The sequence below is a fragment of the Podospora pseudoanserina genome, chromosome 5, assembly GCF_035222485.1.
Source record: "Podospora pseudoanserina strain CBS 124.78 chromosome 5, whole genome shotgun sequence".
NCBI classification, from domain to species: domain Eukaryota; kingdom Fungi; phylum Ascomycota; class Sordariomycetes; order Sordariales; family Podosporaceae; genus Podospora; species Podospora pseudoanserina.
In genome coordinates, this window is record NC_085924.1 from 151,858 (window position 1) to 179,357 (window position 27,500).

The following is a 27,500-nucleotide window of genomic DNA, read 5'->3' on the forward strand; positions in this document are numbered from 1 at the left end:
ATAACGGGCTTGGCGTCGTTCTTGACAGGAAGTGTTTGCTACGGGATAAATACTCTAGATTTGATCCCATCATCAGCCAGTTGTTCATCAAATGGTATAGATGGGTTGCCTCTGGTGGATGACAACAGAGATCATAGAGAATCAGCCAGTGTCTTCTTTTTCGTCTTCAGGAGGCAAAAACAACACTGCCTGGGTGGTGGATACAGGAGATACCGGTTAGGTGCATACCGACGGAACAGGGACAGCAACTGATATGAAGCAACAAAGATAGCAGGTGACCAGTGACCAACAGGGTGCGTCCGGCGGTCGGCACCAGCTTCCATTCATTGAGCACAGCCACGAACGGTGCAGAGAATCACAAGGGCCAAGACGGTGCCCCACTCTCCGTGGTGATTCGGGAGTCTGTGATTGGGCTGCTCCCCCTTCTCCAGCCCTTGGCCGACGTTGTCCCAGCGGTCCCAAGCAGGTTCCAAGCGCTCGGCGTTAGCCTTGTTCCTCGTTGTTGGCGTGGCGTGAATGGCGTGGATGGCGTGGATGGCATGGGAAGAAGCGTGTTCCGTGGACCGTCCCCGTGAGATCTGATCCCCCATTGCCCCTGGGGCAATGATCCATTGATCCCTTGCCTCGTGCTGCTTCTTGTTGAGAGAGATCCGGCAAGGGTGCAGTTGCATGTCTTGGAACGGACCAGCATCATTTGTCATAAACCCCATGCTCTTCGCCCCCTTCCCGACTTCCTTTTATCTTCTGGAATTCTTCTCTTCTTTCCCTTGTGCATTGTCACTTCGCTGGAACATCAATCCAGAAATCACTTTTATTGAATGGGGACAGAGAACGACCTTGACGTCGAGGGCCAGACGGAACCTCCTATACGTGGCCTAAAGAGTTCCAAAAACACTTCCGCTTCGGCGTCATCCCCCACCCTCGCCGGCACCGTCCGTACTGCCGGCACCGTCTCCGCTGACAGCACCCCGACTCTCCCGGGCTTCACCCCCGAGTCGGCTCATACCCTCACCGTCCCCGATGTCACCTCTCTCCTCGAGACCGACAGCCAGTATGTGTAGCTCCTGTTGTGTTGTGCTTCCCCCTTTTTTCTCCTCTCTCAAGGCCACTAACCCATCCCCCCAGAAATGGACTCGACAATACCGAGGCTGCCCGTCGCCTGCAGCAGTATGGCCCTAACAAGGTTGAGGGTGCTAAGGGGCTATCCCTGTGGACGATTCTCCTAAGACAGGTGTCCAATAGTTTGACACTTGTCCTCGTCATCACCATGATCCTCTCCTTTGCCATCGACGACCACATCGAGGGCGGCGTCATTGCCGCCGTCATTTTGCTGAACATCGTCGTTGGCTTTGTCCAGGATTATCGTGCCGAGCAGACCATTCAGGCTCTATATGCCTTGTCTGCGCCCACGTGCAAGGTTGTCCGGTCCGGCCAGACCGAGTCTATCAAGGCCGAGCTTTTGGTTCCCGGTGACCTTGTCCGCCTCGGCGTTGGAGATGTCGTCCCGGCAGATCTGCGCCTCGTAAGCAGCATCAACTTGTCCACCGATGAGGCACTGCTGACGGGCGAATCTCTCCCCGTCAGCAAGCATGCCGAGCTCATCCTCAAGGACCGTGATGTTCCTCTTGGTGACCGCACCAACATGGTGTACTCGGCCAGCACTGTCACCCGCGGCCGCGCCATGGGTCTTGTTACTGCCACGGCCATGAACACAGAGGTCGGCAAGATTGCCGAGCTCCTTCGGACCACCAGGGGCAAGACTGTCGATGAGGACAGCAGCATGGTCAAGAAGATCTGGACGAAATTCCGGAACGGCTTGCGTGTTATCCTCGGCCTCGACGGCACCCCTCTCCAGGTCACGCTGAGCAAGTTTGCTCTTCTCCTTTTCGGTCTCGCCATCATGCTGGCCATCATTGTCTTCTCTGTCAGCAAGTTCAACATCGACGATGAGGTCCTCATCTACGGAATCTGCGTGGCTGTTGCCGTCATTCCCGAATCTCTCATTGCTGTGCTCACCATTGCCACGGCCCTCGGCACTCGTGCCATGGCCAAGGGCAATGTAGTGATTCGCAAGCTCGCCGCCCTCGAGGCCGTGGGCGGAGTGACCAACGTGTGCTCGGACAAGACGGGCACACTGACGCAGGGCAAGATGGTGGCCAAGAGCGTCTGGCTGGCTGACGGCACCGAGATCACCATTCAAAACACCAACCACCCCTTTGACCCCACGAGCGGAGACGTCCGCGTGGGTGACGTTGACTGGGTCCTCTCCGAGAAGGAGAGGAAGACGCCCGCTCAGCTTACCTCATTCCTCGAGACAGTCGCCCTGTGCAACAACTCGGCCGTCACCAAGGCTGACGCCGCTGGCCCCTACACGGCCATCGGTGAGCCCACCGAGATCGCGCTGCAGGTTCTTGCCATGAGATTCGACTCTGGCAAGCCTCAGCTCACGGCGGGGGGCAGCCACGGATTGTTGGCCGAGTACCCCTTCGACTCGTCGTGCAAGAGAATGACGGTCGTCTGCCGCGCCGACGGCTCAGACGACGCAGACAGCGCCTCTGCATACGCTTACACTAAGGGTGCCATCGAGGCCATCCTGCCTCTGATGAACGCCTCGGACGCGCTCAAGGCCGAGATTGTCACCAGAGCCGAGGCTTTGGCAGCACTAGGTCTCCGTGTTCTCTGCGTCGCTCGGAAACCCGTCGACGCCTCGCTTTTCTCTGTCGGGCCCAAAGAGGGCTCGGAACAGAGCAACAACGGTCTCCCCGAGAGAAACACGGTCGAGTGCGATCTCGTCTTCTTGGGTCTGGCTGGTCTCTATGATCCTCCTCGTGTCGAGTCGGCTGCCGCGGTGGCCAAGTGCAAGGAAGCAGGCATCACGGTCCACATGCTTACTGGCGACCACGTCAAGACCGCCACCGCCATCGCCTACGAGATCGGCATCTTGTCTCGGGACCCTTCTGCGGCGGCTTCATCTCCCAACAGCATCATGGTTGCCAGCGCATTTGACGCCCTGACCGAAGCCGAAATCGACGCCATGCCTTCTTTGCCCCTGGTCCTTGCCAGATGCAGTCCTACCACCAAGGTCAGGATGGTGGAAGCCATGCATCGTCGCAAGGCCTTTTGTGTCATGACCGGTGATGGTGTCAACGACTCCCCCGCCCTCAAGATCAGTGATGTTGGCATTGCCATGGGTCTGAACGGCAGTGACGTGGCCAAGGAAGCGGCCGACATGGTTCTCACGGACGATAACTTTGCCAGTATCGTCACTGCCGTGGAGGAAGGCCGTCGTCTTTTTGACAATATTCAAAAGGTATTTCTCTCTGCTCATTCTCATCAATGGAAACATGCTGACGGTAGTAACCACAGTTCCTCCTCCATCTACTCATTTCCAACATCGCCCAGGTCATCCTACTTCTCATCGGTCTCGCCTTCAAAGACAACAAGGGCGTCTCTGTCTTCCCCTTGTCGCCGCTGGAAATCCTCTGGGCCAACCTCGTCACGTCTTCCTTCTTGGCCCTCGGCCTCGGCCTGGAAGATGCCCAGCCGGATGTCATGCAGCGCCCGCCCCACGACCTGGCCGTCGGCATCTTCACCAAGGAGCTCATCATTGACAAATTCGTCTACGGCACCGCCATGGGCGGGCTCTGTCTCGCAGCCTTCACCTCGGTGGCCTACGGCGTCTCTGGCCCCGACGGTCTGGGCGAGCTGTGCAACTCGGACTACTCGCCCGCTTGCGACCTTGCCTTTAGAGCCAGAGCCACCACCTTTGCCACCTTGACGTTCCTGCTGCTGGTCACTGCTTGGGAGTCGAAGCACTTCACCCGATCGCTCTTCAACATGCACCCAGAAAAGTATTCCGGTCCGTTGTCGGTGTTCAAGACCATCTGGCAGAACAAGTTCCTGTTCGGAGCCGTGTCCGCTGGCTTCGTCATTTGCTTCCCGCTCGTCTACCTCCCCGTCGTGAACCGGACCGTGTTCAAGCATGAGGCCATCACTTGGGAGTGGGGCATCGTGGCTGCTTGTGTGGCGGCCTACATCTTGATTGTTGAGGCGTGGAAGGCTGGAAAGAGGAGGAGATTGGGGGGGGTGCGGAACAAGAAGGCCGTGGTAGGGGTTGAGGCTGCCTGAGGCGACTTATCGTTGGTTGGGGGTATGTGGCTGCTGATGCTGTATACCTATGCACGTTGAATGATGTTGGGTAGCACGGGATGATTTACGAAATGTTGGTTGGATGACGATCATGACGGAAAAATCTCACGAGGCCTCTCCCGGTAACCAGTCCGGAGATATGTATCTGAGTGTGTTTGTGGCTTTTCGGCTGTGTTTGGGATCACCTCTTGTTGAGTTTGCAGCCAGAGGCTTGAATGAGGTGTGGCGATAGTTTTTGTCTACTTTTTTTTCCATTTTTTTTTCTTCAGAATCTGGTCTTTTTACATAGCCATGACCGCCTAACTCGGACACACTCTTTGCCTGACGCATTGTCAGAGCGTACTTGCGTCTTGTCTGCCTGCATACCCATCACACGCTGTGTGACCAAGAATCTCCAATAGCAATTACACGCTCAATTCAAAAGATCTACTAGCAGTACACTACCCGTATCTACGGTAGGTAGAGATTGACCACTCAAATCCCAGCACAGAAACTCCAAACAAGTACAAGGTGGTATAGAACAATGAAAACAGCAATTCACTCCGGAATTTTTGATGCTCACTTGACAGTCCCAGCCCCATGGTGTTCAACCATCGACATCCAACAATCCAGCCTGCAAACACAGCGCTAACCCCTCCGTCCGTACACGACCCAGAAATTCCAATAAGCGTGCAACCTCCTATCCCTCAAATCTTTTCTGACCGAGGCCATAAAGATCCTCACCTCATCCGCCGACCATCTAAGCACCCTGGTAAACAGAGCCAAGCTCATGCTCTCACACCCCCAGCTGAAATTCTCGTGGGCCCACTTCCCCAGCTCCTTGTGCTTTGGATCTCTAGGCCATGTGTTGATCGGCCACTTGACCTGCCTGGCCACGATGTCCACGTACCCTGCCTCGGCCATCATGTCCGGCACTCTGTTGATGGCGTCCAGGGGAAACCCAGCTTTGTTGGCGGCATCGTGCATCAGCTCGTGCCACTTCGCCAGGGGTGAGTCGGGAGGGAGGGTGCCGTCGTCGCAGCGGATGAAGAAGTCGATGTCGTGAACCTCGGTGTAGCTGTTGGGGCCGGCAAGGAACTCGCGAGACTGGCGGAAGAATTTGGGCCAGTCCTGGAAGGCGCCGATCATGAGCTGGCAGTGGATGTAGTCGAAGCGCTGGGTGAAGTTCCACGGTTGCTCGAGGTCGTCGACTTCAAAGATGAGGTTTGGGGGGACGCACTGAGGCTGCACCGGAGCAAGGTCAACGCCGAGCACCTCTGCTTCGGGATGCTCATCAGCTAAACATGGTGTCAGTACACTCAGTACACTGGTGTGCTCCGTAACGCAACATGAAGAAACGCACCGAACTCTATCGCCCAGATGCCTGTGCCACATCCCACATCCAGGGCCCGTTGAATGTTTTGAATAGGGGCAGTGCTGTGCTGCTTGTCCAGGGTGAGCCAGACCAAGTGACATTGGAAGTCTGTCGCAGCTGGGTTAGCTAACAGTGCCTGGTTTGCGGCCTGAAGATGTTCATACCCAATCGCTCTAGCTCTTGCTAGGTGTGTGAGATCACAGTCAGCTATGGTGTTTGCTTGTTTGAGACATGTTGGTTGGTGACGGCCAAATCCTACCTCGTCCATTGGAAGGACATATTCTGAATTTGGTTAGCTGAACGATCAAGACGGTTCGGATGCACGTCACACTCACTCGCTTCCAGGTAACCCTGGTATTGCCTGCCATGTTCCTTAACCTGCAGGATCAATTCGTCGCGAAGAGAAGTGGTGGATGAGTGAAGACTGGCAATGGCGGAATCTCCGTCATCAAAAACGGAGTCAACCTCATCTGAGTCCTGTGCAGTTGGTTGCGTCAGCATCCCGTACCCCTTCCCCCCCGAGCGCCTGATGGGATTACATCTGGTTGGAGCTCCTCTGCCTCGGCAATGGTGACAACGGCGGCGGTGCTCACGGGCGCATCGTCCCGAGCCGGTGGGAAGGTGGTTGCCGTTGGGCTCGAAGCCGATGATGGCTCTTTTGCGGGACTGGTCGGGGCGGCGTCGGCAGGTGTGGCGGGGTTTGTGTCGGGGGCCGTTGCTGTTAGCTTGTTGTTCTCCGCATCGTTGGCCATTTTGCTGTTGAAGTGTACAAGGGTGTCCCCACCAGGCACACAACACGCAGAAATACGATGGAGATGGTGGGAAAGCTGGAGCTTGAAGTCGGGAAGATCACAGAGAAGAGCAGCTCTGGCAGCGGGAAAAGAAGCCAGGCGTGTTTGATGGCCAGGCGTGTGTCCCGAGACACTTTTTCGCCTCCAGGACGGGCTGCTCGGACGGGCGACGCTTGTCTTGAAGCGGGAAGGGAACAGTGGGGAGGGAAGGACCCGAGGGTCAGGCTTGATCAATAGCGGGGGGGTTTAGCGACTGGTACCCACTGGTAGCGTGCTGCAGGCGTGTGTCTCGCTGTCGGGTGGAGATACACAAAGGTCATGAACCAACTGCCCGGTGCAGTCTGCCCGTCCCAATGTCCGAATGGGGACAAGAGCCGCCAACAGCATCCCCGGGCCCTGTCTGTGCTCCGTGCCCAGCGGTGAGGATGGGGTCCAGATGGAGACGCACATTCCATGGAAGAGGGAGAGATAGAGGGGGATGGGGAGGTGTGTGTTGGTGATTAGGTAGTAGGTGTTGTTGGTGGTGGACTGAGGGTAAGTATTGCTGATGTGCATCTGCATTCATTCTCCCATTCCCTCATTCCATCCATCTTATTAATTACTCTACCTACCTTCATACCTACCTTACCTGCTCCCATTTCCAATCCCGTTCCCCGGGTAAAATTAATAACTCGGCCTGCCTTGCCCTGCCCTGCCCTGCCCTGCCCTGTCCTGTCCTGTCCTGCCCGCCAACTGCCTGGTCCTTGTACTCCTCAACGCATTTCGTTCAACAGAGCTGGAAACAGACGGCCCAGCCCACCTACCCAGCAGTACCTATGGCTCTCACCAACCACCCCGCAGCAGCGCTAATAGCACGCGCTCTCGAGGCCACTGGAGCAACTGCCGCGACTGTCTTTGTCGCTGTGGTGGCGCTGTTCGTCCTACCCACCATCATCCAGTGGTACCGTCTCTCACATGTTCCCGGGCCCAAGCTGGCCGCCATCTCCAAGTACTGGCAAGTCCGCGAGTCTATCAAGGGGACGCTCCCTCAGGTGCTCAAAGAGCTCAACGACAAACACGGTGCGTTGCAACCGTCTCACCACCTCACCAACCACAACCTGGAAGCACTTGCTGATCATCCTCACCATCACCTACAGGCCCGCTTGTGCGTATCGGGCCCAATGACCTCGTCACCAGTGACCCCGATGTGTTGCGCAAGATGATGGCCGTCAGGTCGCCTTACACCAGAGGACCGTGTAAGACTTCACCCAGCTCTTCTTCTCCCGCGGCTCAGACAGAAACGAACTGACCCATTTGCTTTTTTTGATGCACGCCAGGGTACGAAGCTTGGCGCTTGAATCCCACGAGAGACAATCTGTTTTCTATGCGCGATGAGGTCGGCCATACGGCCTTGCGCAACAAGATGGTTGCCGGTGTATGTCCCGTCTGGTGTTGCCCGTGAGATCCCCTACAATCCGATGCTGACGGTGCGGTTGGGTAGTACTCGGGCAAGGAAAATCTGTCCATGGAAAGCACCATCGAGACTGAGATTGCTCGTCTGATCGACCTCATTGAGAGAAAGTACATCTCCACCCCCAAAGACTATCGTCCCATGGACTTTGGTGAAAAAGCCCAGTATTTTACTCTCGATGTCATCAGCGACCTGGCCTTTGGCGAGCCCCTGGGCTATCTCGAAAAGGATGAGGATGTTTACGATTACATCAAGATCACCACGGCATCTATCCCGGCCATGTTGACCCTCGGAAGTATTCCTACACTAGCCAACATCATCCAGTCTCGCTTTCTTCGATGGCTGCTGCCCAAAGAGACCGACAAGATTGGCTTTGGTGCCTTTATCGGTGTGACCAACCATGCCGTGGCTGCTCGCTTCGCCCCGAATGCCGTCCCTCAGCAAGACATGCTTGGTTCTTTTATTCGGCACGGTTTGAACCTCGAAGAGGCCCAGGGCGAGGCCGTCTTGCAGATTGTGGCCGGGTCCGACACCTCTGCCTCCACCATCCGCGCTTTCATGCTCAACATTTGTACCCATCCACCGGTTTACCAGAAGCTCCAGCAAGAAATCGACGAGGCCGTTGCCAAGGGGATCATTTCCTCTCCCATCAAAGATGCCGAAGCGCGGCAGCTTCCTTACCTCCAGGCGGTCATCAGAGAGGCCATCCGTATTCTCCCTCCTGCTGGTGGTGCCTTTTTCAAGCAGGTCCCTCCTGGTGGCGATGTCATCTGCGGCAAGTTTATCCCTGGTGGAACCCAAATAGGGTCTTCCCCGCTTGCCATTCACCACAGCAAGAATACATTTGGCGAGGATGCCGAAACATTTAGGCCAGAAAGGTGGTTGGAAGCGGATGAGGATCAGTTGGAAAAAATGAAGGCTACTGCAGACCTGGTCTTTCATTATGGAAAATGGCAGTGTCCCGGCAAGACTGTGGCGCTGATGGAGTTCAACAAGATTTTTGTCGAGGTACGTGCTTTCTCAGAGGTTGGCCCATCCAAGATGGCCAGATGCTAACGTCAACTCAACAGTTGCTGAGACGATATGAGTGGTCCGTCATCAATCCCTTCAATGCTGCCAGAGTTAACAACGCCGTATGCTTTCCCTGCCACCAAATAACTAGATCGCTTCCCTGAGAGCTGACAAAATTTGACAGGGCGTATGGATGTTTGACGATTTTTGGGTGCGTGTAACTCGACGCGGGCAGTAGTGGCTCATATGTTCAACTGTATTTGAATAGCGAGGCGATAATTGCGAGTTAAAATCGAATTGATAAAACTGACAATGACTACGTGTTCGACTAAGGTAACACTGAGCTGAGATGTTAACTTCCAAGAAAGGGCCAAGCTCCTGACTTATAGCTCAGGGGTGTCCTGATAGAGCTGCTCATCAGCTGCAAGTCCATCAAAAAAGCCCGGAGAAATACGGTCCCCGCTGACGTCGGCGTTGTCGATGGTGGCCCTGATCTCCTTGACGTCCTCGTCCGAGAGCGTCACATTACAGGACGCCACGTTTTCTTCCAGATACTTGACCTTTTTGGTCCCTGGGATAGGGATGATGTCGGACCCCTGCGCCATGAGCCACGCCAGTGCCAGTTGGCCAGTAGTACAGCCTATCTCCGCGGTCAGCCGTCCTTCTCTACAGGGCGAATCAAATGAGAACGGGGAACCTACCCTTCCTCTTTGCAATCTCGCCCAGTTTCTCGACGACCTCAAGGTTCTTGGGAAAGTTCTCGGGGCTGAACCTCGGAACCAGCCGGCGGAAATCATCCGCGGCGAAATCATCGACAGACTTGATCTGGCCCGTGAGGAAGCCCCTGCCCAGCGGCGAGTAAGCAAAGACCGTCACACCCAGCTCACGACACGTGTCCAGCAGATGAGTCCCGGTCTCGTTCTCAATATCAAGCTGCCAGGGGTTGTACTCCATCTGAACAGCGTCGATCTGAACAATCTTGGAAGCCCGGCGGAGGGTGTTGGACGAGCATTCTGATATCCCGATTGCCCTGATCTTTCCTTGTCTATTTCCCTTTATCAGTACTTGCTTCGGAGATGTCGGGGTGGGTGGAAAGCGGATGGCTTACTCCTTCAACTCCTTCAACGCCTGCGCTGTCTTCTCGATGGGCGTCTTCCCATCCGTGCGGTGAATGTAATACAAGTCAAGGTACTCCACGCCGAGCCTCTTCAGGCTCTTCTCGATGGACTGTCGGGCGTACTCGGGGGTGGAATCAATCACAAACTTGAACTCCCCTTTCTCATTGGTCCGGCCGCCGAGGGCGAACTTGGAGGCGAGGAAAATGTCCTCGCGGCGCTCGGGGTGGAGGGAAAACCACTTGCCGAGGAGTTCTTCGCAGTCTCCGTACACGTCGGCCGTGTCCCAGTTTGTGCAGCCGATGGACCAAGCATGGTCAAGGAAGGCAAGGCGAGATGATTCGTCTCTTCAGTGATGAGGTTGTAAGGTCAGAGTTAAGGAGGTGATAAGGGGGTGCGTAAGGTATTTAGGATCTCACCCTGGGTTTCCATAGGCGATGCTCAGGCCCATCAAGCCGAGTCCGATGGCTGGAATCTCAGGGCCGTTGCGGCCCAATTTGCGAGTAGGAATGGTAACTGAAGACATGGTGTTTCAGGAAGTGCTTGTATGCCTAAGATTGGTGATTGAGGGTTTTGAAGACTGTGGTGCAGAAAAAGGTAGGTGTTGATTGCAGATCTTTTGGTCCTTATATACCTCCAACACCCATCCACAGCACCGAAGTCGAGGTTATGAGCTAGATCAAATCCATACGGGGCTTCCAATGAAGTCCTTCCCGTTATAGGTTCATTGCATCATACATGGGCTCGACCGGGAGTTTAGAACAATTTTGCTTACAAAATAGTGCATCCTCATAGCCCCATATATTGGATTATTTTGGCCACTGTCGCCGGAGTTTGGCGGCCGCGAATTTTGTGGGCGGGATTTAACGCCGATGCTGCGGGCCGCGAAAGGGGTGCTAGCTGTACCCGGGTTAATGCCGTCTTCTTCATGATTCTATGCCAAAGTACTATCACAAATCAGCACCCTTTATTCCCTCAGGTAAAGGCTCTTGTCTCGTCCAAATATTCATTCCCACCTTTCCTCCCGAAAGCACAGGCAGCCCAGCATGGAGAGTCCTCTCATCACCCCGCCCATCAGGCAGCAGATTCTCCCAGTAAATGGCATTGCCCTCAACAGGCCGGAACGTCACCCCGTTCTCCCACTCCTCATCGCAGTCTACGATCCCCTCCTGGCACCACTTGTCGTTCGCAGGGGCGTCTAACCTTGGGAAGTTGGTTCCGCCACCCATGGTATCGTTGGCGACATGAACATAGGCGAAGAAAGAGCTGACCCTGTTTCCTCCAAGACCTTGGGTATGGAAAGAGGATGTGAACCAGTCGGTGTGAAAGTGGTAGCGTTCTGATGGGCCGTATTTGACCAGCTGGAGGGGTTCCAAGTGTGTCTCGGGTGTGTCGTAGCCCTGGAAGGCGAGGGCTCGGGATTCAATGCATCTCACTACCGCATCGCGGGGTGCAGTGGTGCTTTGTGATGTCCGGACGGAGAGATGGCTTTTGGAGTTGCCCCTCGTCACACCGGAACGGGTGAAGGTTTTTTCACTGTGGTGTGGTGAGTCTATGCTGTTTTTTTCTTCAAATAGGCCACATGTAAACACGCTTACGTCAAATTCAACAGGTGAGCACGTTCTGGCGGAGTGATGAAGTCTTTTATGTAGATGACCAATGGCGACTTTGAAACCATGAGCACTTTGTATGGCGGGTGTTCGCAGACATAGTTGTTGAGATCAATGGGCCTGTGGCTGTCATCTTCATTGTTCGATGTACTCGTGGCGATGAGAGTAGATGCGCTGAGCGCTGTAAGTAGGAGCGACTTGAGCAGAGCCATGATGGGACTAAGTGTCTGGTTGGTGTTCAATCCAGCCTTGAAAATAGATATTTTCAGATGAAAATGGGAATGACGTCTCTTAAAAGGGTCTACCCCTAAAAACAGCTGTGCCGGAGATGGGCCGATGACAAGCAGACGTTTTGACATGATGAAACACACGGGTGTTGCGTTTGCAGCAGCATGATGCTGCGCAAAGCTTTCTTCTGTCACAGGCGGTCGATCTGTGCCCCATATCATGCACCCCTGTGGAGAACACTCCTTGTCGGCCCTCCAACTCAAATGAAGCCTTGATCCCGTATCCCAATTTCCTTTGTTTTTAAACACAGGCCCGGTTATCTCAAAATGAGACAAAAGAATTAGTCCATGATCCATCATGAGAGAGTCAATCTGGACGTTGTACACTCTTGCGGTGTTGTTGCAGCGCGTCTTGGCATGGGAGCATCTCGAAGGCAAGGAACTAGAGACAACGCTCGAAGCTCGCGACCGGACACTTGTTGCATGTAAGTTGCTCAACGATGCTTTTTCATTGCCATACGTTCTGACATATGTCTAGTTGTCCTCCCAGATGAGTAAGGAAAAGCAGAAATCAACGAAATCAACCCATCTGCTGGTATTGATACCTGCCATTTTTCTAGGGAACACGCTCAAGCCTTGGAACCTGAATGGGCCGCCCTCCAGAAACAAAACCAAGAAGATGTCTATGTTAGTATAGACTGCTCGCAAGACGCAAAACTGTGCCAAAAGTACAATGTCCGATCATGTCCGACGATCCGACTCTACAAACAAGATGGCTCTTACACTTCCTATCGTGGTCCGCGAAAAACTCAGCCTATCAAGTCATTTGTACAGAGACAGAGTCGCCCCGTCGTCTCTTATGTGAACGACCAGTCCATGCCATCATTTCAGACATCTGACGATATCACATTCATCGGACACTTTGGGCCTAGTGAGAAACAAATCAAGGAGGATTTCACGAAGCTGGCAAAACAGTATCATGATCGATTTTCCTTTGCCATTGCCGACTACACTCTCCCGAAGGTACTTGTTGAGTGTTTCAACAATGTCGACGAAACAAGTCTGTCGGCCACCAGCAACGACGTGGCCAGCCCTGGGGCGCTCCAAGACTTCATCTTCAGTTGCTCGACACCACTGATCCCTGAAATGACCCGAAGAAACGAAATGGACTTCTTTCAGGTGAGTTACTGGCTGTTGCCATAGGTAATCCGAATGAGTTCGATTAGCTGACTCATCACTGCTTACGTGTCAAACAGTCAGGGAAAAGTATCGTTTACTTCTTCGCCCATTCTCAGCAGAAAAAGGACGCATTTGTCTCCGATATTCGACCATTGGCCAAGAAATACGACGAGTATCTTCACTTTGTTACCATTGACGCAAAAGAGTACGCCGACGCAGCCAAATTGATGGGCCTGAAAGAGGGTAGGACAGGTTTGTCGGTGCAGAATCCCAACAACGGAGACGTCTTTCCTTATGCTAGAAAGGAAGCCATTTCGGCGGCTGTAGTGGAAGCATTTCTGGTGGACATTATCCAAGGGAAGGTGAAGCCTTGGAGAGGAGAGGAGCTACACCAGCAGGGGCATGATGAGCTTTAGAACTGAGGCATCAAGCTGACTGGCTGTAAGTCATCGGATTCATAGTTGGAGTACTGTAATATCTCAAAAGAAGAAAGATGGGACACAATACAAAAAAGAATCGTGGACGTTAAAGAAGGCAAGAATGTGGAGCCGAAAAGGAGCCAAAATGGAAATTAGAGTGCCCAATAACAGGATTGAACTGTTGACCTTCGCATGACTTGATATTAACCTTGCGGCAATATTAGTACGACGCTCTAACCAGCTGAGCTAATCGGGCCATTGATTTTTTGTGTCCAAATTTGAAATACACATTCCAATTCGAAGCCGCTCTATGCAGTGTGATAGTTGGTAATGTGTCTACTTGCCTCCGCTGGGGCAGAATTGTAGGGAGTATATGGCGGAGTATATCTTGAAGTTCTACTACGGGACTATTGGCTGGGAAAGGTGCCCAGGAATGAAAGAGTAGTGGTTGCGTCTTGATAGGATTCTTGAAAATCTTGATCGAAGCTTGTCTCTGATGCTGTTGTAGAGGGGTTCAGGGGCAATGACAATGCCAAGACAATCCGAAAACAGGACTTGTGTTGACATTCTCCATGCTCAAAGTATCGAATTCTGTGTCGTGAGATAAGGAGTTGGGCAAAGAACGGCATGTTTAAGCCTTTTGAAGAGTGCCTCTTGTTTGAGATAATGACAGAGTCAAGAAGCACCTGAGGTCTCGGTTTCCACCAGGGCCAAACTCGAGTTCAACATTTACCTTGGACTCCGGAACAAAATATAGAAGCTCGAAAAGCATAGATAGAGTCTCTTGCAGGGAGCCGCAAGTTGTCAAAAATCTCATATATGAAGGTCTTTCACCTTCCCCGTTCACCTCTCTCATTTCTTTTCCCAAGATCGTCAAAGCGCCTCATCAAACCGCATTCATGAACGAGCATTCAAAAGCAAAGTGCTGACCTGCTACAACCTCCACACCTCAGTCAGCATAGATGGAAGGTCAACAGAACGCCATCACGGCCATTTGGAGCCTAGTCGACTCCCCAGTACACATATGGGGCCACATACGCAGGCCTTTAAATACCTACCTTACCCTTATCACAAGCAGTATGGTCTGTGCTTAGGTTGTGACAGCGGAACGGAACCCCTGCGTTGTGCCCCGCAATGCATTGGCTTTTTTTGGTGGTGGCCCACTTGGGCTCTGGACTCCCAAGGGACCCCAGTTGTTGTTACCCCGCCAAATGTGATGATCTGAAAGGAGAAAAGCCCCTTGTTGACCGCTCCACGTAATTTCAGCTTCTCTTTTCTCTCCCTCTTCTCCTGCCAGCCCTGCCTCAATAATACCCAAGCCAACATGTCTGACAAAGTCTACCGCGCGAGCACCACGGCGCCCGTCAACATTGCCGTCGTCAAGTCGGTCCTCCCCATACCAGTCCCTCCCCCTTTGTCTAACAGCAGCAACACTAACACTCCAGCCCAACACCAGGTACTGGGGCAAGCGTGATGCCAAACTCAACCTCCCCACAAACAGCTCTCTGAGCGTCACCCTCTCTCAAGCCGACCTCCGTACCCTGACGACGGCCTCATGCTCTGCCTCGTTTCCTGCCAGCGAAGGCGACTCTCTCCTTCTCAACGGCGAGCCATCCGATATTTCGGGTGCCCGAACCCAAGCATGCCTCCGTGAACTGCGCTCTCGCCGCGCCGCCCTCGAAGCTGCCGATCCCTCCCTCCCTAAGCTTTCCACCTACCCCCTCCGCCTCGTCTCCGAGAACAACTTCCCCACCGCCGCCGGTCTGGCCTCCTCGGCCGCTGGCTTCGCTGCCCTTGTCCGCGCCATCGCCAACCTCTACGAGCTCCCAGCCTCCCCCTCCGAGTTGAGCTTGATCGCCCGCCAAGGCTCTGGCTCTGCTTGCCGCAGTCTCTTTGGTGGTTATGTTGCCTGGAGAATGGGCAACAAGGCTGATGGCACCGACTCGATGGCCGATCAAGTTGCCGAGGCCTCGCACTGGCCCGACATGCGCGCCTTGGTTTTGGTTGTCTCTGCTGCCAAGAAGGGCGTCAGCTCTAGCTCTGGTATGCAGCAGACAGTTGCTACCTCTGGCCTCTTCCGCGAGCGCATCGCCACCGTTGTGCCCGAGAACATGGCCATCATGGAGAAGGCGATCGCCGAAAAGGACTTTGAGAAGTTCGCCGAGGTCACCATGAGGGATAGCAACTCGTTCCACGCTACCTGCGCTGACACCTATCCGCCCATCTTCTACATGAACGATGTTTCGAGAGCCGCCATCCGGGCTGTGGAGGCCATCAACGAGAAGGCTGGCAGGACTGTGGCGGCGTACACCTTCGACGCCGGCCCGAACGCTGTCATCTACTACCAGGAGAAGGACACGGAAGCTGTTGTGGGCACATTCTACCATGTTCTCCAGGGTGCGGATATCGGCGGGTGGAAGAGTGCGGACATCAAGGGTCTCAAGCCCACCATCTCGCTTGATGAGAATGTTGCTGGCCTGTTGAAGGCCGGTGTTAGCCGGGTTATCATGACGGGTGTCGGCGAGGGGCCGGTCAAGACAGACGAGTTTCTTGTTGCTGAGGACGGAACTCCGGCGAAAAGGTGATTTTGTCAGATGTTGGGTTAGATTTTGTGTTTGATGTTGTTAGCTGGATATACCACGATGCCATTAGCGCCTGTAATACATCTAGATGCTCGGGTTCCCACAAAGGGGCCGGATTCTCTGTTTTTGATCATCAAACTTGGGGAGCACATGTCTGTAGTCAATTGCAATGCTGTGCTCTGTCAGCAAGGGGCTGTTGAGAAGGGTCAGGGTCCGATAAGCTGCTGGTGGGAAACGATAAGCTCATAACCCTGGCCCGCGTTACGTCAGAAGCGCCCCGACCGCAATCGTTCACTGCGCTCGGCGCGCGCCAAGCCTGTTCCTGTGCTGCTGGTACCTGTGCCTCATCTTGGACCTGGGGTGGATGGACGTTTCGATGATTGCAGAGCAGGTTCGAACACGAGACGCAAAACGTCGAATGAGCACAAGAGCTACCGCGACATCCATACCACACCTGATGCACCAGCGTTGAACGAGCCAAAGTAACCGTACCCATCCACCTAAGCCACCCGTGACCACCAAAGCCACCCACGCACCTCAACGGGGGGAAAGGTCGCGATGAGCTCCGGTAAAACATGCTACGACATCGACCCAGCAGGCGACGTGCTCTGCACTTATACAGGCGACGGCCAAAAAGAGCCCTTCTTAGCCGTCGGTTTCCCCCTCCTACGTTCAGTTCCCTTTGCGCCCTTCCCGTCCGATCTCGACTAATTTCCTCCCTTGTTGGTATTATCAGACTAAAACCGTCGTCCCAACCGCCAAAGCCCTCCTCTACGCCTTCTTGCCAGCCGGATATCCCCACACCGTCACGACCGACTATCTACCGTACCAGACCTACGACTCCCTCCAGGCGTTTGCCTCGTCCATCACGTCGTTGCTGGCCTCCCGCGCCGTGTTGGAAGGGTTGGGGGTAGGGAGCAGCGAAGCCTCCCCCACGGGCGCGCTCATTCTCAAGATCACGGGCGATACCATTTCGAGGATAGCGACGATATTGTTTGCCCACCGCATGGGTCAGGCGATAGAGCCGGAATGTAAATTCTACCGGTTCCTGGCCGACATCTTTAACGATGCGGCTCAGTTCTTGGATCTGTTGACTCCGGCCCTGCCGTACCTGCCAAAGTTGGGGGTGATTGTCTCGGCGGGGGTGCTGAGGAGTCTCTGTGGTGTGGCGGCGAATGCGAGCAAAGCTAGTCTTTCGGCGCACTTTGCTGTCACGGGGAACCTGGCCGAGCTCAACGCCAAGGAGGCGTCGCAGGAAACTGTGGTGTCGCTGTTGGGCATGCTAGTGGGGAGTCTGGTGGTGAGGTTGGTGGAGGATAAGCACAAGGTCTGGGGGCTGATGATCATCCTTGCGGGTTGCCATTTGGCCATGAATTACCGGGCTGTCAGGGCGGTGAGGATGACGAGCCTGAACAGGCAGAGGGCGACGATTGTGTTTAGGGAGTGGTTGGAGAGCGGGACCGTGTTGAACCCGGCGCAGGTGTCGCAGAGGGAGAGCATCTTGATGAACGGGAGGGGGGAGCTGAGCAGCAAGACGGGGGACTACACCGGGTTTTGTGACTTTGCGACATACGGAGAACTTAAGGGGTGGAACCCGAGGGGGTATCACAGGTATGATCTGGAGACCAAGACGTATTTTATGGGAATATGGCATCGCGGCGGGTACTTCTACATGAAAATTGCCCTAAAGGAAGCCGTCAAGAGTCCACTGGCGGCTTGGTTCGATGCCGTCAACCACGCTTATCACTTTGGATCCGCCTTCAAGGATGGACTGGAGAGCCATTACGAGAGCGAGAAGCCTTTGGGATACGTGGATGAGGAGCAGAAGGAGTCAATATTTGCAGCTCTCGGGGCCGCTGGGTGGGATTTGGAAGCAAACGCGCTGGAGACGAGGTTACCAGTAAGGGTACGAGTAGGGGATAAGAAAGGTCAGTTTACATCTTGGACTCGGGACCGCTCATGATTTGTTGACTGACATATCCCTCCAGGCACACCGGAAAAGGAGGGGCTTTTGCGGCACCCCGGGCATCAAGAGTCAAAACATGATTGAGTTCATCTTGGACAGAGTGATTATCTGCAGAAGAATGCCGACTGGAATACAGAATTGGAAATAGATCAGACAGTTGTACACCATTAGAGATACCACGCAGCCTCAAACTGCACCTAACGATTAATTTCATCTTGCTTTTTTGACCCAAACACCACCCTCATGATACTCCGTTCCCTCTTGAACGTATAATATACACAGCTTTTACACAGACCAGAAGCGAGCAGGGATTTTTGTCATTCTCTTCATCTCTCTAGGTGGGTTTTAAGCCAGTCCAGTAGCCCTTAGCGCCCTCATCTTGACACCCTCCCAGGTGTTGAGCTTCGGCCTGACATCCAGGTAAAAGTTCAGCTTCCCTCCACCTGACGTGTCCCGCCCCGAGTAAAAGTCAATCACGTATTCCACCTTTGTTCCGCACCTGTCCACGATCCAATCGTGCCTGTCAAACGGCGCTGTATACCCCAGCAGAGTGTTGATCCTCGCCTTGGGCGTCATTTTCCCCTTTTCTCCCGCAAACGAGTACAACCTTGGACCGCCGCAGGACTTCGAGTCGTAGTGGGCCTCCCACTTCAGAATCTCAGCCCAGGCGCGCTCGTTGACGGCGTTGTGGATGGGCACAACAGTTTTCATGTCCTTCGCCTGGGCCGAGGTAAAGCCTTTCCTCCTCATGGCCTCGAAAAACTGCTTTTCCGATGGGTAGATCCAATGGCCCGACTCAGACGTGCCGGTTTCCTGCTCGCTATTCTGGGGACAGGCGGATGGACCTGTGTCTCTGGACCGGGGGATAGAGGAAACTTCACGGACCTCGTCGAGGACAGAGGCGCGGGGCTTTGGCGGGGTTGTGGAGGCGGATTCTGTCGAGGTGGGGGAAGAGAAGGAGGGGAGGCGCAGCCACGATGTCCACGAGGAAGACTGCTGTGGTTGTTGCGGTTGTGTGGAGGGTTCTGATACTGGTGGTCTTGACTTGTTGCTGGCATTCTGTGCTGCTTCCCCCTTTGCCCTCGCCTGCTGCATCCACAGCTCGCGGGTTTTATGGTCGACTGGGCACTTCTCCTCAGCGCCAGCACTTGCGCCGGGAGCTCCGGCTTCTCTCATCCTGGCGGTGTTTGGTGTGTTTGATGATGGTGTCCCTCCACTCGGGTCGTCCTGTCCTGCCTTTACCACGTCTTTACCAACTAAAACTGTATCGACAAACTCGTGGTGCATTCTGTGCGCATAATTATTCCGGGAATCGTTTCTTCGAGGGTCAGTGGAGACTCGGGGACTGTCGCGAGGCTTCGTGTGCGACGGTCTTATTTATGTATTGTCGCAAAGGGTTGAAGTCAGCACGACGGAGCTGCGACGTCAGGAGGGGTCAAGCATGGAGCTTGGACTTGAGGTTGAACAGTGAGTCGCAAAAGAGGTCACAAGATGCATCATGGAACTTTGACCTGCCCGCCCCTGCTGGGTGGATATTTTGAATTCAGCAGCTGTCGCGACCCGTGGTGCCGGATCGGCCTCTGGTTGGCCAGCTGGCAGGTCCCAGTTTCTAACACTGACCTCAGACGATGCTACAGTGAAACAAATATTCTGCTTTTATTGAAGCATTTTCTGGTTTTCCATGTGTATTGGAGTTTTCATGTACATATCGCGATATCCTACTTTGACATCGGCTCGGCCGGAGCCCCATTCCCTGCTTCAAGTTTCAAGAACGGTGGAGTGGGGGTTTGAAATGTTTTTCATTTCTTTTTGCCTATCAATGCTGAACATGATCTGTCAGGGTGAAGCCTGAGCCAGCTGTTTTGCCTGTTGAGGTCCCATATCATTGAACCAAAAACACCCTTGGATACTACTCCAGCGGGGATTCTGATCGATCCATCTTGCCACTTCCCATCCCCAATCTCCAGTCCACCACATACATCGAGGCACTTTCGTGCCCTGCACCAAAAAAGTGCAATGCGCCTATAAACAAAAGAAAGGCCGCCGCCGCCCTCTCTTCCACGAAAGAGCGTTATGCGGGCGTGCCATGCTGATCCCAGTGTTTTGATGTCCTGTAAACCCACCGCCCATGCCTATGCTTTTCCGCGGCGTCCATGGGTTTTTATTCGCCTCTCTGGCGTATGTCATACCTTATCCGGGTATCATGACATCTAGTTGAAAAAAGTGAAAAAAGGTTCCCTTCGAAACTCGTGGGGAAGTGGTGTGTGATGGTGCGGGAAGAGGTAAAGTTGAAGCACATCCACTCTAGGCGAGTGTGCCTACATGTGATTAAGAGTCGGCAGAGATGATGCTCAGGCCCAGGCCGCGGCACCGCCGGTCTCAATGGCCTCAATCTCGTCAGCGGTCAGGGGGACACGGTGAAAGCGGGCCGGGAGATCATTGCGGTCGAAGTAGACACCGGAGGGGGGAGCAACCGAGCCAAGAGCAGCACCGGCATTGCCGCCAATACCGGCGTCGGCGCGGATGGTCTTGCGGAGGGGACCAAACTGCTGGGCGTGGTCACGGTAGGCGCTGAACGAGGTGTGGGCGGAACCGTTGGTGAAGGAAGCCGGAAGGGAGTTGGTTGGAGAAGCGGGGTGGGGGCGGGGAGTGTGGTCAATGGAGACTGTGCCAAGAATACGAGGTTAGCATGCGAAGCGTTCAAATGGCTCAATTCCATCGTCGTCGTCATGGACCCGGACTCACCTGGGATAGTCCGCTTGCCGAGGAACTTGATGGAGGGAGTACGCTCGGCGTGCTGAGCAGCCTGGCGAAGAACTCTGGTGGCAAACATTTTGATATGGGTTGGTTGGCTGTAGTAGTATAGTCGGGGAAGCTCCGGTCGTTCCGCTCAGTGAGTGCTCCTCGCTGTGGGTGGTTTGTCGGGGTGGTTGCTGGATGCTGGATGCTGGGATGGGCAGTATATAGACGGGTCGAGCGAGGAGACGTGAGCGAAGACGATCGGGGGACTTGAGGATGGAAAGGAAGATGGATGGAGGGCATGAGAGTTAAATGGGCTTTTTCACAAGCTCCCGAATTTGCAGCCTCCAGAAAGGGCTCCCCACGGAACTGGGTGCGACAGCCAATCAGCAACAGCCCTCACCAACTGCTGGCCATGGGAACCCCGAAGTCCGGAGTGGGAAAAAACCACGCCATTGCCTGTTGCCCAGCGCTGCATCCCACGCCGGCCCTTCCTTTGCAGGGCCGCAGCGCCCTTCCACCCCTCCAACACGACCCCACTCCACCCGTTTCTTCCCGCTGCGACACCACCTGGGCGACTACGTACAATGGGCAACTGAACTGCGACTGCTCCCCAACGAGGCAACTGTCCATGTGAACCTACCTACTCAATCATCCCCTCGGCCTGCCCCGGCATCCATCCTCCTCACGACTCCCCGGGACTTCTACGGAATTGTTGAATCTACAGTAGGTTTGGATGTTTGCTCTGTGGCCGGCGCCCATGATGTGACCAGAACACTAACTGCCCCAACCAACCCCACTCTTATCGCGTTGATAATGCCAAATGGTAAAATGCTGATGTTCGAAGACCAGGCGAGCTAGGGGGAACGGACACGGAGCGGCAGGGGAGGGCACCAGCTTCCCCGCGCTCCCAATTCAAGATGGTGTTGACGCCATGAGGTGATTTTGGGTTGGGTGTCAATGAACCATGCCCCCGCCCTGCTCTAGTGGCCCTCTCTTGCCTGCCCGCCTGGGAGCCAATGTCCGCTCCTCGGCCAGAAGAGACCAAGATCGCATGTTCCAAGACTGGGGGAGCACGACGTGAAACTTGCATGTGCGGGTGTCATCTACCGTCGTGCATGTGAAGGCGAGCCCAGCCATGCATGCACTGGGATCTCCAAGTGGCTCTCAGTTTTCTCAAGTGCTTCTCTGTCCATTTCCATCCTCGTCCCATGTTTCCTTGACCCCCACCTACCTTTCTCCTCACAGGCACACCCAAACACGCAATTCTTGGTGGAGGATGAGGTGCTGGTTGGCACCATCTCTTCAGACGCTTCTGGCCATTGGTCACGGTATTGCCACTATCTACACCACGGACCGTGGGTGGTAGCAGTTTGTCAAGTCTATCGAGCAATAAAAACCGGCATTATTCACCCGGCTTATACGGGCTCTTTTACCCATTTCGTTTACTCCACCAGCGTTCCGAGATCTCGCGCATCTCACTGGAGATGGGGCATGCCGTTGTGAGTGGATATGAGCAACAACCGGCCCGAGCAGTCCGCAGGGTTGATTCCTGTCTTGCGTCCACTTCCGTTACGTCAAGCTTCAGAATGAGGCTGGGCAAGAAACCAAAACCCTAGCCCTAGCTTTCTGTCTTCTGATATTGTTGTTGCCAGCCATCCACACCAACAACAACTAGGGCCCGATTAGCTCAGCTGGTTAGAGCGTCGTACTAATATAACCTCACAGTTATAAGAAGTCATGCGAAGGTCAACAGTTCAATCCTGTTATTGGGCAGCTCCATTCTTTTAGCTCCTATCAGGGTCTTGCAACTTTGGATAGTTTTTTTTTTCTTCAACCATTCACCAGTTGTTTTTGTAGCTGAGTTGTCAATCTCCCTCTTCATTAGCCACCTTAATCGAAAGCGTCCCAAGTATCAACCAGAATGATACTGGATGGGGTTGCCCAGAAGTTTCCACCAAACCAAACTATTACCCTTGAATCCCTAAACATCAACAGCAGTGCCCATTGTTTGCTGAGCAGGGGCAGATGGAGGAGCCCTTGGATCATGGACCTGGGCTGTCTCGGGTCTTCCTGTGGCAGGAGACTGTGGAATGGGAGCCGAGATGTCTCTTGTTGTCCTAAACACTCATACGATCAGTCAGTACCACACTGTCTCGTCTTCCGCACGCTGCGGCAAGTTGAACACAGCAAACTTACACGGGCGAGTTCTTGCGGCGGTAGTGATGCACAACAACCGCTCCCAAAATGGTGCTGACGAGGTAGGCCATGGCAGCCAAAAAGGAAAAGGCCAGAACGGCCCTCCAGGACGCGCAGCCGCCGTAGCCCCTATCCCAGACTGTGAGGTCCGGCACACGCCACCACCCGCCCCAGTAGTATCCCCAGTAGTTCCAATACCAGGAAGCGTTACACATGGCCGAGCCGGTGCGCTGATCATACTCGAGTTAACTTCTCTCCCACTCTGTTTGCAGGGCCAATGCTGATGTCGCTCAAAAAGGAGAAGCAACTATAAACAAGGGGGATCATACCGAAGTCAACAAGCCGAAGACAACAATCCACATGACAAACAGGATCGCATCCATCGGGAAGGCCAAGTAGGCGTAGATGAACGGTGCGATAAAGACAAGCGCAAATAAAGTGCTGATGGAAGCCGTGATGATGGCATATACGATGCGAGAATCGACTGAGACTCCTGCCTGGGAGACCAGATGCAGGAAGCGAGCGACGAGGCCGAGGACGATGACTGAACAAATCACCTCAAACACCCGGAGGATGATGTGGATCACTTTGGATGCCGCCCCCATTTTGAAAAGTCTTGATTCTCTCTTTCGGGTTCAGGAGTTGGTGTTTTGATTCAATGCCGTTGTTGACGATAACTGATGGGCGAAACAGAGGTGCACAGCTGATGGAGCAGGTTGATAAGCTACTGCTGTTTCTTTGTCTATTTATCCCCCCAAAGCTATGGTTTGGGACGTCATATGCCCCGGCCATTGTTCCAATGTGTGATGCTGTCTCGATGCGGACAGCGGGAGCTCCAGGTCCCCTATTTTCCGAATGCAGACATCACAACCACCATAACCAGCAGGTGGTGGCCCATCGGCATAAATATCTTAAAGGGGAAATTCCACTGCAAACAGCTAGGTTACCTGGTAAGGTTAGAGTGTACAAGTACTTCGAAGTAAGGCGCGCGAAGAATAGGGGTTCAACTTCATGCCCAAATGCATCATGTGGCCCGAATTGCATGTAGGTTGGAGCCATGGGATCTCAGTTACTTTACAGGAGCACACAGCACCACATACAGCAATGTTAATGCACAACACGGACAGGTGATAGGAGAAGCAGAAAAAGAGATGGAGCAAAAAGTACAATAAGAAAAAGAAAGGCGTCTGTTGTCGACGGGAATTGAGCCCGACGTGGGGGTCGAACCCACAACCTTGAGATTTCGGAGTACTCCTTAAGAGTCTCACGCTCTACCGATTGAGCTAGCCGGGCTTTGAAGCCGACTGAGCCTTTATATTTGTTGAAGATTGGGGGAAGGAATCGGTGTTTTGAGAGCAAGGTTGCAAGGTTGTGGCTAAATGGGTTGCGGCATTTCGGCGTTGAAAATTTTCACTGCAAAGTTTGAGAGCCAGACTTGAGACATGGACCCACTTAAAACAACGTCACTACCGCACTTAATATCAACCGCCAAATCCTCATCAATCCTACTATATAACAGTATATCACATTCTTGTAGCCACCTAATGATTTTAGATGATATTTAAGAATATCCTCAGAGATTCTTTCCAACCTCAATATCGAGTTGCATCATCTGTATCCCCAGATCTTCCTACCCTATTTTTAATTTTCAAATGCTGGTATGCCACAACCCCGGTGAAGGGGGGGGGAAATCCCGCAAAAAAAAGACAACGATTTCCCATGACAGGATATCTCATGCTTTGGACGAGCTGGGAATCGAACCCAGGACCTTTCGCATACACTGAAGTATGCTAAGCGAACGCTCTACCAACTGAGCCACACGCCCTTGACTTTGGATGTAAATAGCAGGTGGAATTGTCTTTGATGAAGGTCCTCAGCAGGATAGAGGAGCGGAAGCGGTGTTATTCACACCCTTTTTCGGACAACTGTCTTGGTAGAGCAACCCCCTTCCCGTGGTCACCTAGATGTGATCTAAGCAAGTCATCCTGAGTACCATATCAGAAATGGTGGGTTTGCTGTTGTTGAAGGCACCGATGTGACCTGGACTACTTCTTTTTAATCCCGTCTCGATGGCGTGATGCAATCGTAGTGCCCAATGACATTATGACATCTCCCAGTCCCCGCAGATAGAGCTTAAAGATACCCGGATACCTGATTTTTAGGACAAGGACAGGCTCTACACCTGAGTCTTGTTTTGAGAAGACCATCGCAGAGAGGAGAGTGGCAGCTTCCACTGGATTCACAACCCATCTTACTCCAGCCTAACATGGAAACACGCAGCGACTCTTCGACTCCCAACCCGGACTATGATCTTTCAAGGCCTCTCAATCTCGATGGCAGTGGTCTTAGGCAAAAGCTCGCCTCTTATGGAGATCCACACTTCTCCCTCTTCATGCGCAAACTCTTCATCAAGGCTTTAGGGTACAGCGAGGACGCTCTTTCTCGGCCCATTGTGGGCATTGTCAACACCTACTCAAGCTTCAACCCCTGCCATGCCAACATACCCCAGCTAATGGACGCCGTGAAAAGGGGCGTTCAACTAAGCGGTGGCCTGGCTATCGACTTTCCTACTATCAGTCTCCACGAGTCTTTTGCCTCTCCGACCAGCATGTATCTTCGAAACTTGATGAGTATGGACACCGAGGAGATGATTCAGGCCCAGCCGGTCGATTCTGTTGTTCTGATTGGTGGTGGGTCTCTTCCAGTTGTCATGCTTTCTTTCCATGGATGGTCTGAATTACGAACTGACACAACCGACAGGCTGTGACAAGACCACTCCAGCTCAGTTGATGGGGGCCATCTCAGCCAACAAGCCGATCATCCATCTGGTGACTGGTCCGATGATGCCGGGCAGCTTTCAGGGTGCACGCATAGGGGCTTGTACAGACTGTCGCAATAACTGGGCCAAGTTCCGTGCCGGCACGTTAGATATTGAAGACATAAGTGCTCTCAACGAGGAGCTTGCACCAACAGTACGTCTCCAGTTTCCCGCTTTCGCTCGGCGGTCTCTTACATCATGTTAGGGCGGAACCTGTGGGGTGATGGGTACAGCATCAACCATGTCCTGTATCCTTTTGGCCTTGGGCCTGATGCCGCTTTCTTTGCCAAGTGCTACAGCACCGGCCGTGTCCTCTTCGCGCCTCAGAATAGCAGAAGCAACAGGCACCCATGCAGTAGCCCTCGCAAGATCTCAGCTCCGGCCACAGGCTTTACTTACAAGAGAATCCTTCCTCAACGCCATCACAGTCCTGCAGGCAATAGGTGGCTCCACCAACGCCATCGTTCACCTGATGGCAATCGTCAACCGCCACCCTCAGCTCGCCGGCTCCATCAAGCTACAAACCATCGACGACATCGGCCTCAAGACCCCCCTACTGGTTGACCTCAAACCATCAGGCGACAATTACATGACTGACTTTCACAACGCTGGCGGGATGCTCGCCCTCCTCCACGAACTGAAACCTTTGCTACATCTCGACGCAATGACCATCACCGGCCGCACCCTAGGCGAGGAGTTGGCTTCCATACCCTTCCGCCCACTACCCCTAGACTCACCACTCAGTTCCATCATCCACCCTTTCAACAAACCCTTGTACCCCTCCAGCTCCCTCGTCATCCTCTCCAAAGGCAACCTCGCCTCCGCCGGCGGAGCGGTGATCAAAGCTTCTGCCTCTAAAGACCGCAGCCTCCTCTCCCACACCGGTCCCGCGGTGGTGTTTTCCGGTCCACAAGACCTAGCAGAGAGAATCGACTCCCCCAGCCTCAGCGTCAGCCCCTCCTCGGTGTTGATCCTCCAGAACATCGGCCCGGTAGGGAATCCAGGCATGCCAGAGGCGGGATTGATCCCCATCCCGAGGAAGCTAGCTGCGAAGGGGGTGTCGGATATGCTCCGCATCTCGGACGGGCGCATGAGCGGCACGGCCGGGGGTACAATCATATTGCATGTTTCCCCCGAGAGCGCGGATCCGGAGTCTGTCTTGGGGATTGTCCAAGACGGGGATGTGATCACCTTTGATGCAGAGAGGAGATATTTACATGTGGAGATTGATGAGGACGGGGTCAGGGACAGGATGGCGCAGCGGAAGAAGATGATGGCAAATGAGGGCAGTGGGAGTGCTTGGGTTGCCAGGGAGAGGGAAAGGGGTTATAGGGGGTTGTACAAACGGGAGGTTAACCAGGCAGAGCAAGGGGCTGATTTTGGCTTTTTGACGGCTGCTGGCCCATCTTGAAGCCCTGAGAGAAGTTTGGAGAGCGTGGCGTTCATTTAGGGAGTTAGTGTCAGGAGGACGACACAAATGTAAACACACGGTTTCAGGGCAACCACCATCGCCACCCCTTCAAAATTTGCTCTTGACTTCGGAGACCCCCATCATTTGCCCATAGCATATGCCGCTATTTGCAACTAGAAACCTTAGGCAGGGGAGGTTTGCATTTCTAGTGCACACCTTCGCCTTTGAAAACCCCCGAGTGATCTATCCCTCCTTTCTTAGGGCATCAAGTCCTGAACAAACGGCTGGATCAAGAAGAAAATTGATATGGGTTTTCTTCTTTTCTCCCCGGTCTCCATAGCCCAGACAGTATTCACATTCAGGAACCAAACAGAAAACCTCCGAACCCGCGGCCCGCCCACCAGGATCAGGGGAGAAGAATAGATGTATTGAGAGCTCCAATATTCAACGGCTCGATATAGCCCAGAGACGCATGTCATT

General features: G+C 53.8%; 12 protein-coding genes and 4 non-coding genes across 16 annotated transcripts; 10 read left to right on the forward strand and 6 right to left on the reverse strand.

Annotated features, from left to right (window-relative positions):
• Positions 1–818: 818 nt before the first annotated feature.
• QC764_502680 (uncharacterized protein) lies at positions 819–4,505 on the forward strand (the record flags this gene model as incomplete). The annotated part of the gene is made up of 3 exons (XM_062947530.1): positions 819–1,051; positions 1,126–3,310; positions 3,367–4,505. 3 exons carry the CDS (start codon positions 819–821, stop codon positions 4,126–4,128), a joined length of 3,180 nt encoding a protein of 1,059 aa, XP_062798410.1. The 3' UTR covers positions 4,129–4,505.
• Positions 4,502–6,255, reverse strand: QC764_502670 (uncharacterized protein; the record flags this gene model as incomplete). The annotated part of the gene is made up of 6 exons (XM_062947529.1): positions 4,502–5,426; positions 5,492–5,611; positions 5,668–5,686; positions 5,763–5,785; positions 5,839–5,980; positions 6,043–6,255. 6 exons carry the CDS (start codon positions 6,253–6,255, stop codon positions 4,777–4,779), a joined length of 1,167 nt encoding a protein of 388 aa, XP_062798411.1. The 3' UTR covers positions 4,502–4,776.
• Positions 6,256–6,458: 203 nt separating this feature from the next.
• QC764_502660 (uncharacterized protein) lies at positions 6,459–9,079 on the forward strand. The gene is given in 7 exon segments (XM_062947528.1): positions 6,459–7,003; positions 7,019–7,353; positions 7,431–7,529; positions 7,611–7,708; positions 7,775–8,752; positions 8,815–8,877; positions 8,940–9,079. The coding sequence occupies 6 exon segments, from the start codon at positions 7,110–7,112 to the stop codon at positions 8,991–8,993; spliced, it is 1,536 nt and encodes a 511-aa protein (XP_062798412.1). The 5' UTR covers positions 6,459–7,003; positions 7,019–7,109; the 3' UTR covers positions 8,994–9,079.
• A 59-nt stretch (positions 9,080–9,138) lies between these two features.
• On the reverse strand, positions 9,139–10,396 carry QC764_502650 (uncharacterized protein; the record flags this gene model as incomplete). The annotated part of the gene is made up of 4 exons (XM_062947527.1): positions 9,139–9,395; positions 9,457–9,800; positions 9,864–10,217; positions 10,290–10,396. The coding sequence occupies 4 exons, from the start codon at positions 10,394–10,396 to the stop codon at positions 9,139–9,141; spliced, it is 1,062 nt and encodes a 353-aa protein (XP_062798413.1).
• A 424-nt stretch (positions 10,397–10,820) lies between these two features.
• QC764_502640 (uncharacterized protein) lies at positions 10,821–11,825 on the reverse strand (the record flags this gene model as incomplete). The annotated part of the gene is made up of 2 exons (XM_062947526.1): positions 11,469–11,825; positions 10,821–11,406 (listed from the first exon to the last, which is right to left on the reverse strand). Exons 1-2 carry the CDS (start codon positions 11,690–11,692, stop codon positions 10,821–10,823), a joined length of 810 nt encoding a protein of 269 aa, XP_062798414.1. The 5' UTR covers positions 11,693–11,825.
• A 70-nt stretch (positions 11,826–11,895) lies between these two features.
• On the forward strand, positions 11,896–13,455 carry QC764_502630 (uncharacterized protein). The gene is made up of 3 exons (XM_062947525.1): positions 11,896–12,192; positions 12,273–12,886; positions 12,964–13,455. The coding sequence occupies exons 1-3, from the start codon at positions 12,066–12,068 to the stop codon at positions 13,300–13,302; spliced, it is 1,080 nt and encodes a 359-aa protein (XP_062798415.1). The 5' UTR covers positions 11,896–12,065; the 3' UTR covers positions 13,303–13,455.
• An 8-nt stretch (positions 13,456–13,463) lies between these two features.
• Positions 13,464–13,561, forward strand: QC764_0072830. The gene has a single exon. It is a non-coding gene; the product is annotated as a tRNA-Ile (tRNA).
• Positions 13,562–14,503: 942 nt separating this feature from the next.
• Positions 14,504–15,890, forward strand: MVD1 (diphosphomevalonate decarboxylase; the record flags this gene model as incomplete). Its single annotated transcript, XM_062947524.1, has 2 exons — positions 14,504–14,688; positions 14,762–15,890. Exons 1-2 carry the CDS (start codon positions 14,630–14,632, stop codon positions 15,888–15,890), a joined length of 1,188 nt encoding a protein of 395 aa, XP_062798416.1. The 5' UTR covers positions 14,504–14,629.
• Positions 15,891–16,445: 555 nt separating this feature from the next.
• QC764_502610 (uncharacterized protein) lies at positions 16,446–18,096 on the forward strand (the record flags this gene model as incomplete). The annotated part of the gene is made up of 3 exons (XM_062947523.1): positions 16,446–16,538; positions 16,624–17,815; positions 17,876–18,096. 3 exons carry the CDS (start codon positions 16,446–16,448, stop codon positions 17,935–17,937), a joined length of 1,347 nt encoding a protein of 448 aa, XP_062798417.1. The 3' UTR covers positions 17,938–18,096.
• A 102-nt stretch (positions 18,097–18,198) lies between these two features.
• QC764_502600 (uncharacterized protein) lies at positions 18,199–19,140 on the reverse strand (the record flags this gene model as incomplete). Its single annotated transcript, XM_062947522.1, has 1 exon — positions 18,199–19,140. One exon carries the CDS (start codon positions 19,138–19,140, stop codon positions 18,199–18,201), a length of 942 nt encoding a protein of 313 aa, XP_062798418.1.
• Positions 19,141–19,542: 402 nt separating this feature from the next.
• QC764_502590 (uncharacterized protein) lies at positions 19,543–21,038 on the reverse strand. The gene is made up of 2 exons (XM_062947521.1): positions 20,599–21,038; positions 19,543–20,518 (listed from the first exon to the last, which is right to left on the reverse strand). The coding sequence occupies exons 1-2, from the start codon at positions 20,893–20,895 to the stop codon at positions 20,258–20,260; spliced, it is 558 nt and encodes a 185-aa protein (XP_062798419.1). The 5' UTR covers positions 20,896–21,038; the 3' UTR covers positions 19,543–20,257.
• A 1,233-nt stretch (positions 21,039–22,271) lies between these two features.
• Positions 22,272–22,368, forward strand: QC764_0072880. Its single transcript has one exon. It is a non-coding gene; the product is annotated as a tRNA-Ile (tRNA).
• On the reverse strand, positions 22,354–23,468 carry QC764_502580 (uncharacterized protein). The gene is made up of 3 exons (XM_062947520.1): positions 23,121–23,468; positions 22,792–23,021; positions 22,354–22,712 (listed from the first exon to the last, which is right to left on the reverse strand). The coding sequence occupies exons 1-3, from the start codon at positions 23,394–23,396 to the stop codon at positions 22,577–22,579; spliced, it is 642 nt and encodes a 213-aa protein (XP_062798420.1). The 5' UTR covers positions 23,397–23,468; the 3' UTR covers positions 22,354–22,576.
• A 529-nt stretch (positions 23,469–23,997) lies between these two features.
• On the forward strand, positions 23,998–24,084 carry QC764_0072900. Its single transcript has one exon. It is a non-coding gene; the product is annotated as a tRNA-Lys (tRNA).
• Positions 24,085–24,137: 53 nt separating this feature from the next.
• QC764_502570 (uncharacterized protein) lies at positions 24,138–27,460 on the forward strand. Its single transcript, XM_062947519.1, has 3 exons — positions 24,138–25,481; positions 25,552–25,763; positions 25,815–27,460. The coding sequence occupies exons 1-3, from the start codon at positions 25,058–25,060 to the stop codon at positions 27,018–27,020; spliced, it is 1,842 nt and encodes a 613-aa protein (XP_062798421.1). The 5' UTR covers positions 24,138–25,057; the 3' UTR covers positions 27,021–27,460.
• QC764_0072920 lies at positions 24,532–24,616 on the forward strand. Its single transcript has one exon. It is a non-coding gene; the product is annotated as a tRNA-Ala (tRNA).
• Positions 27,461–27,500: the final 40 nt, after the last annotated feature.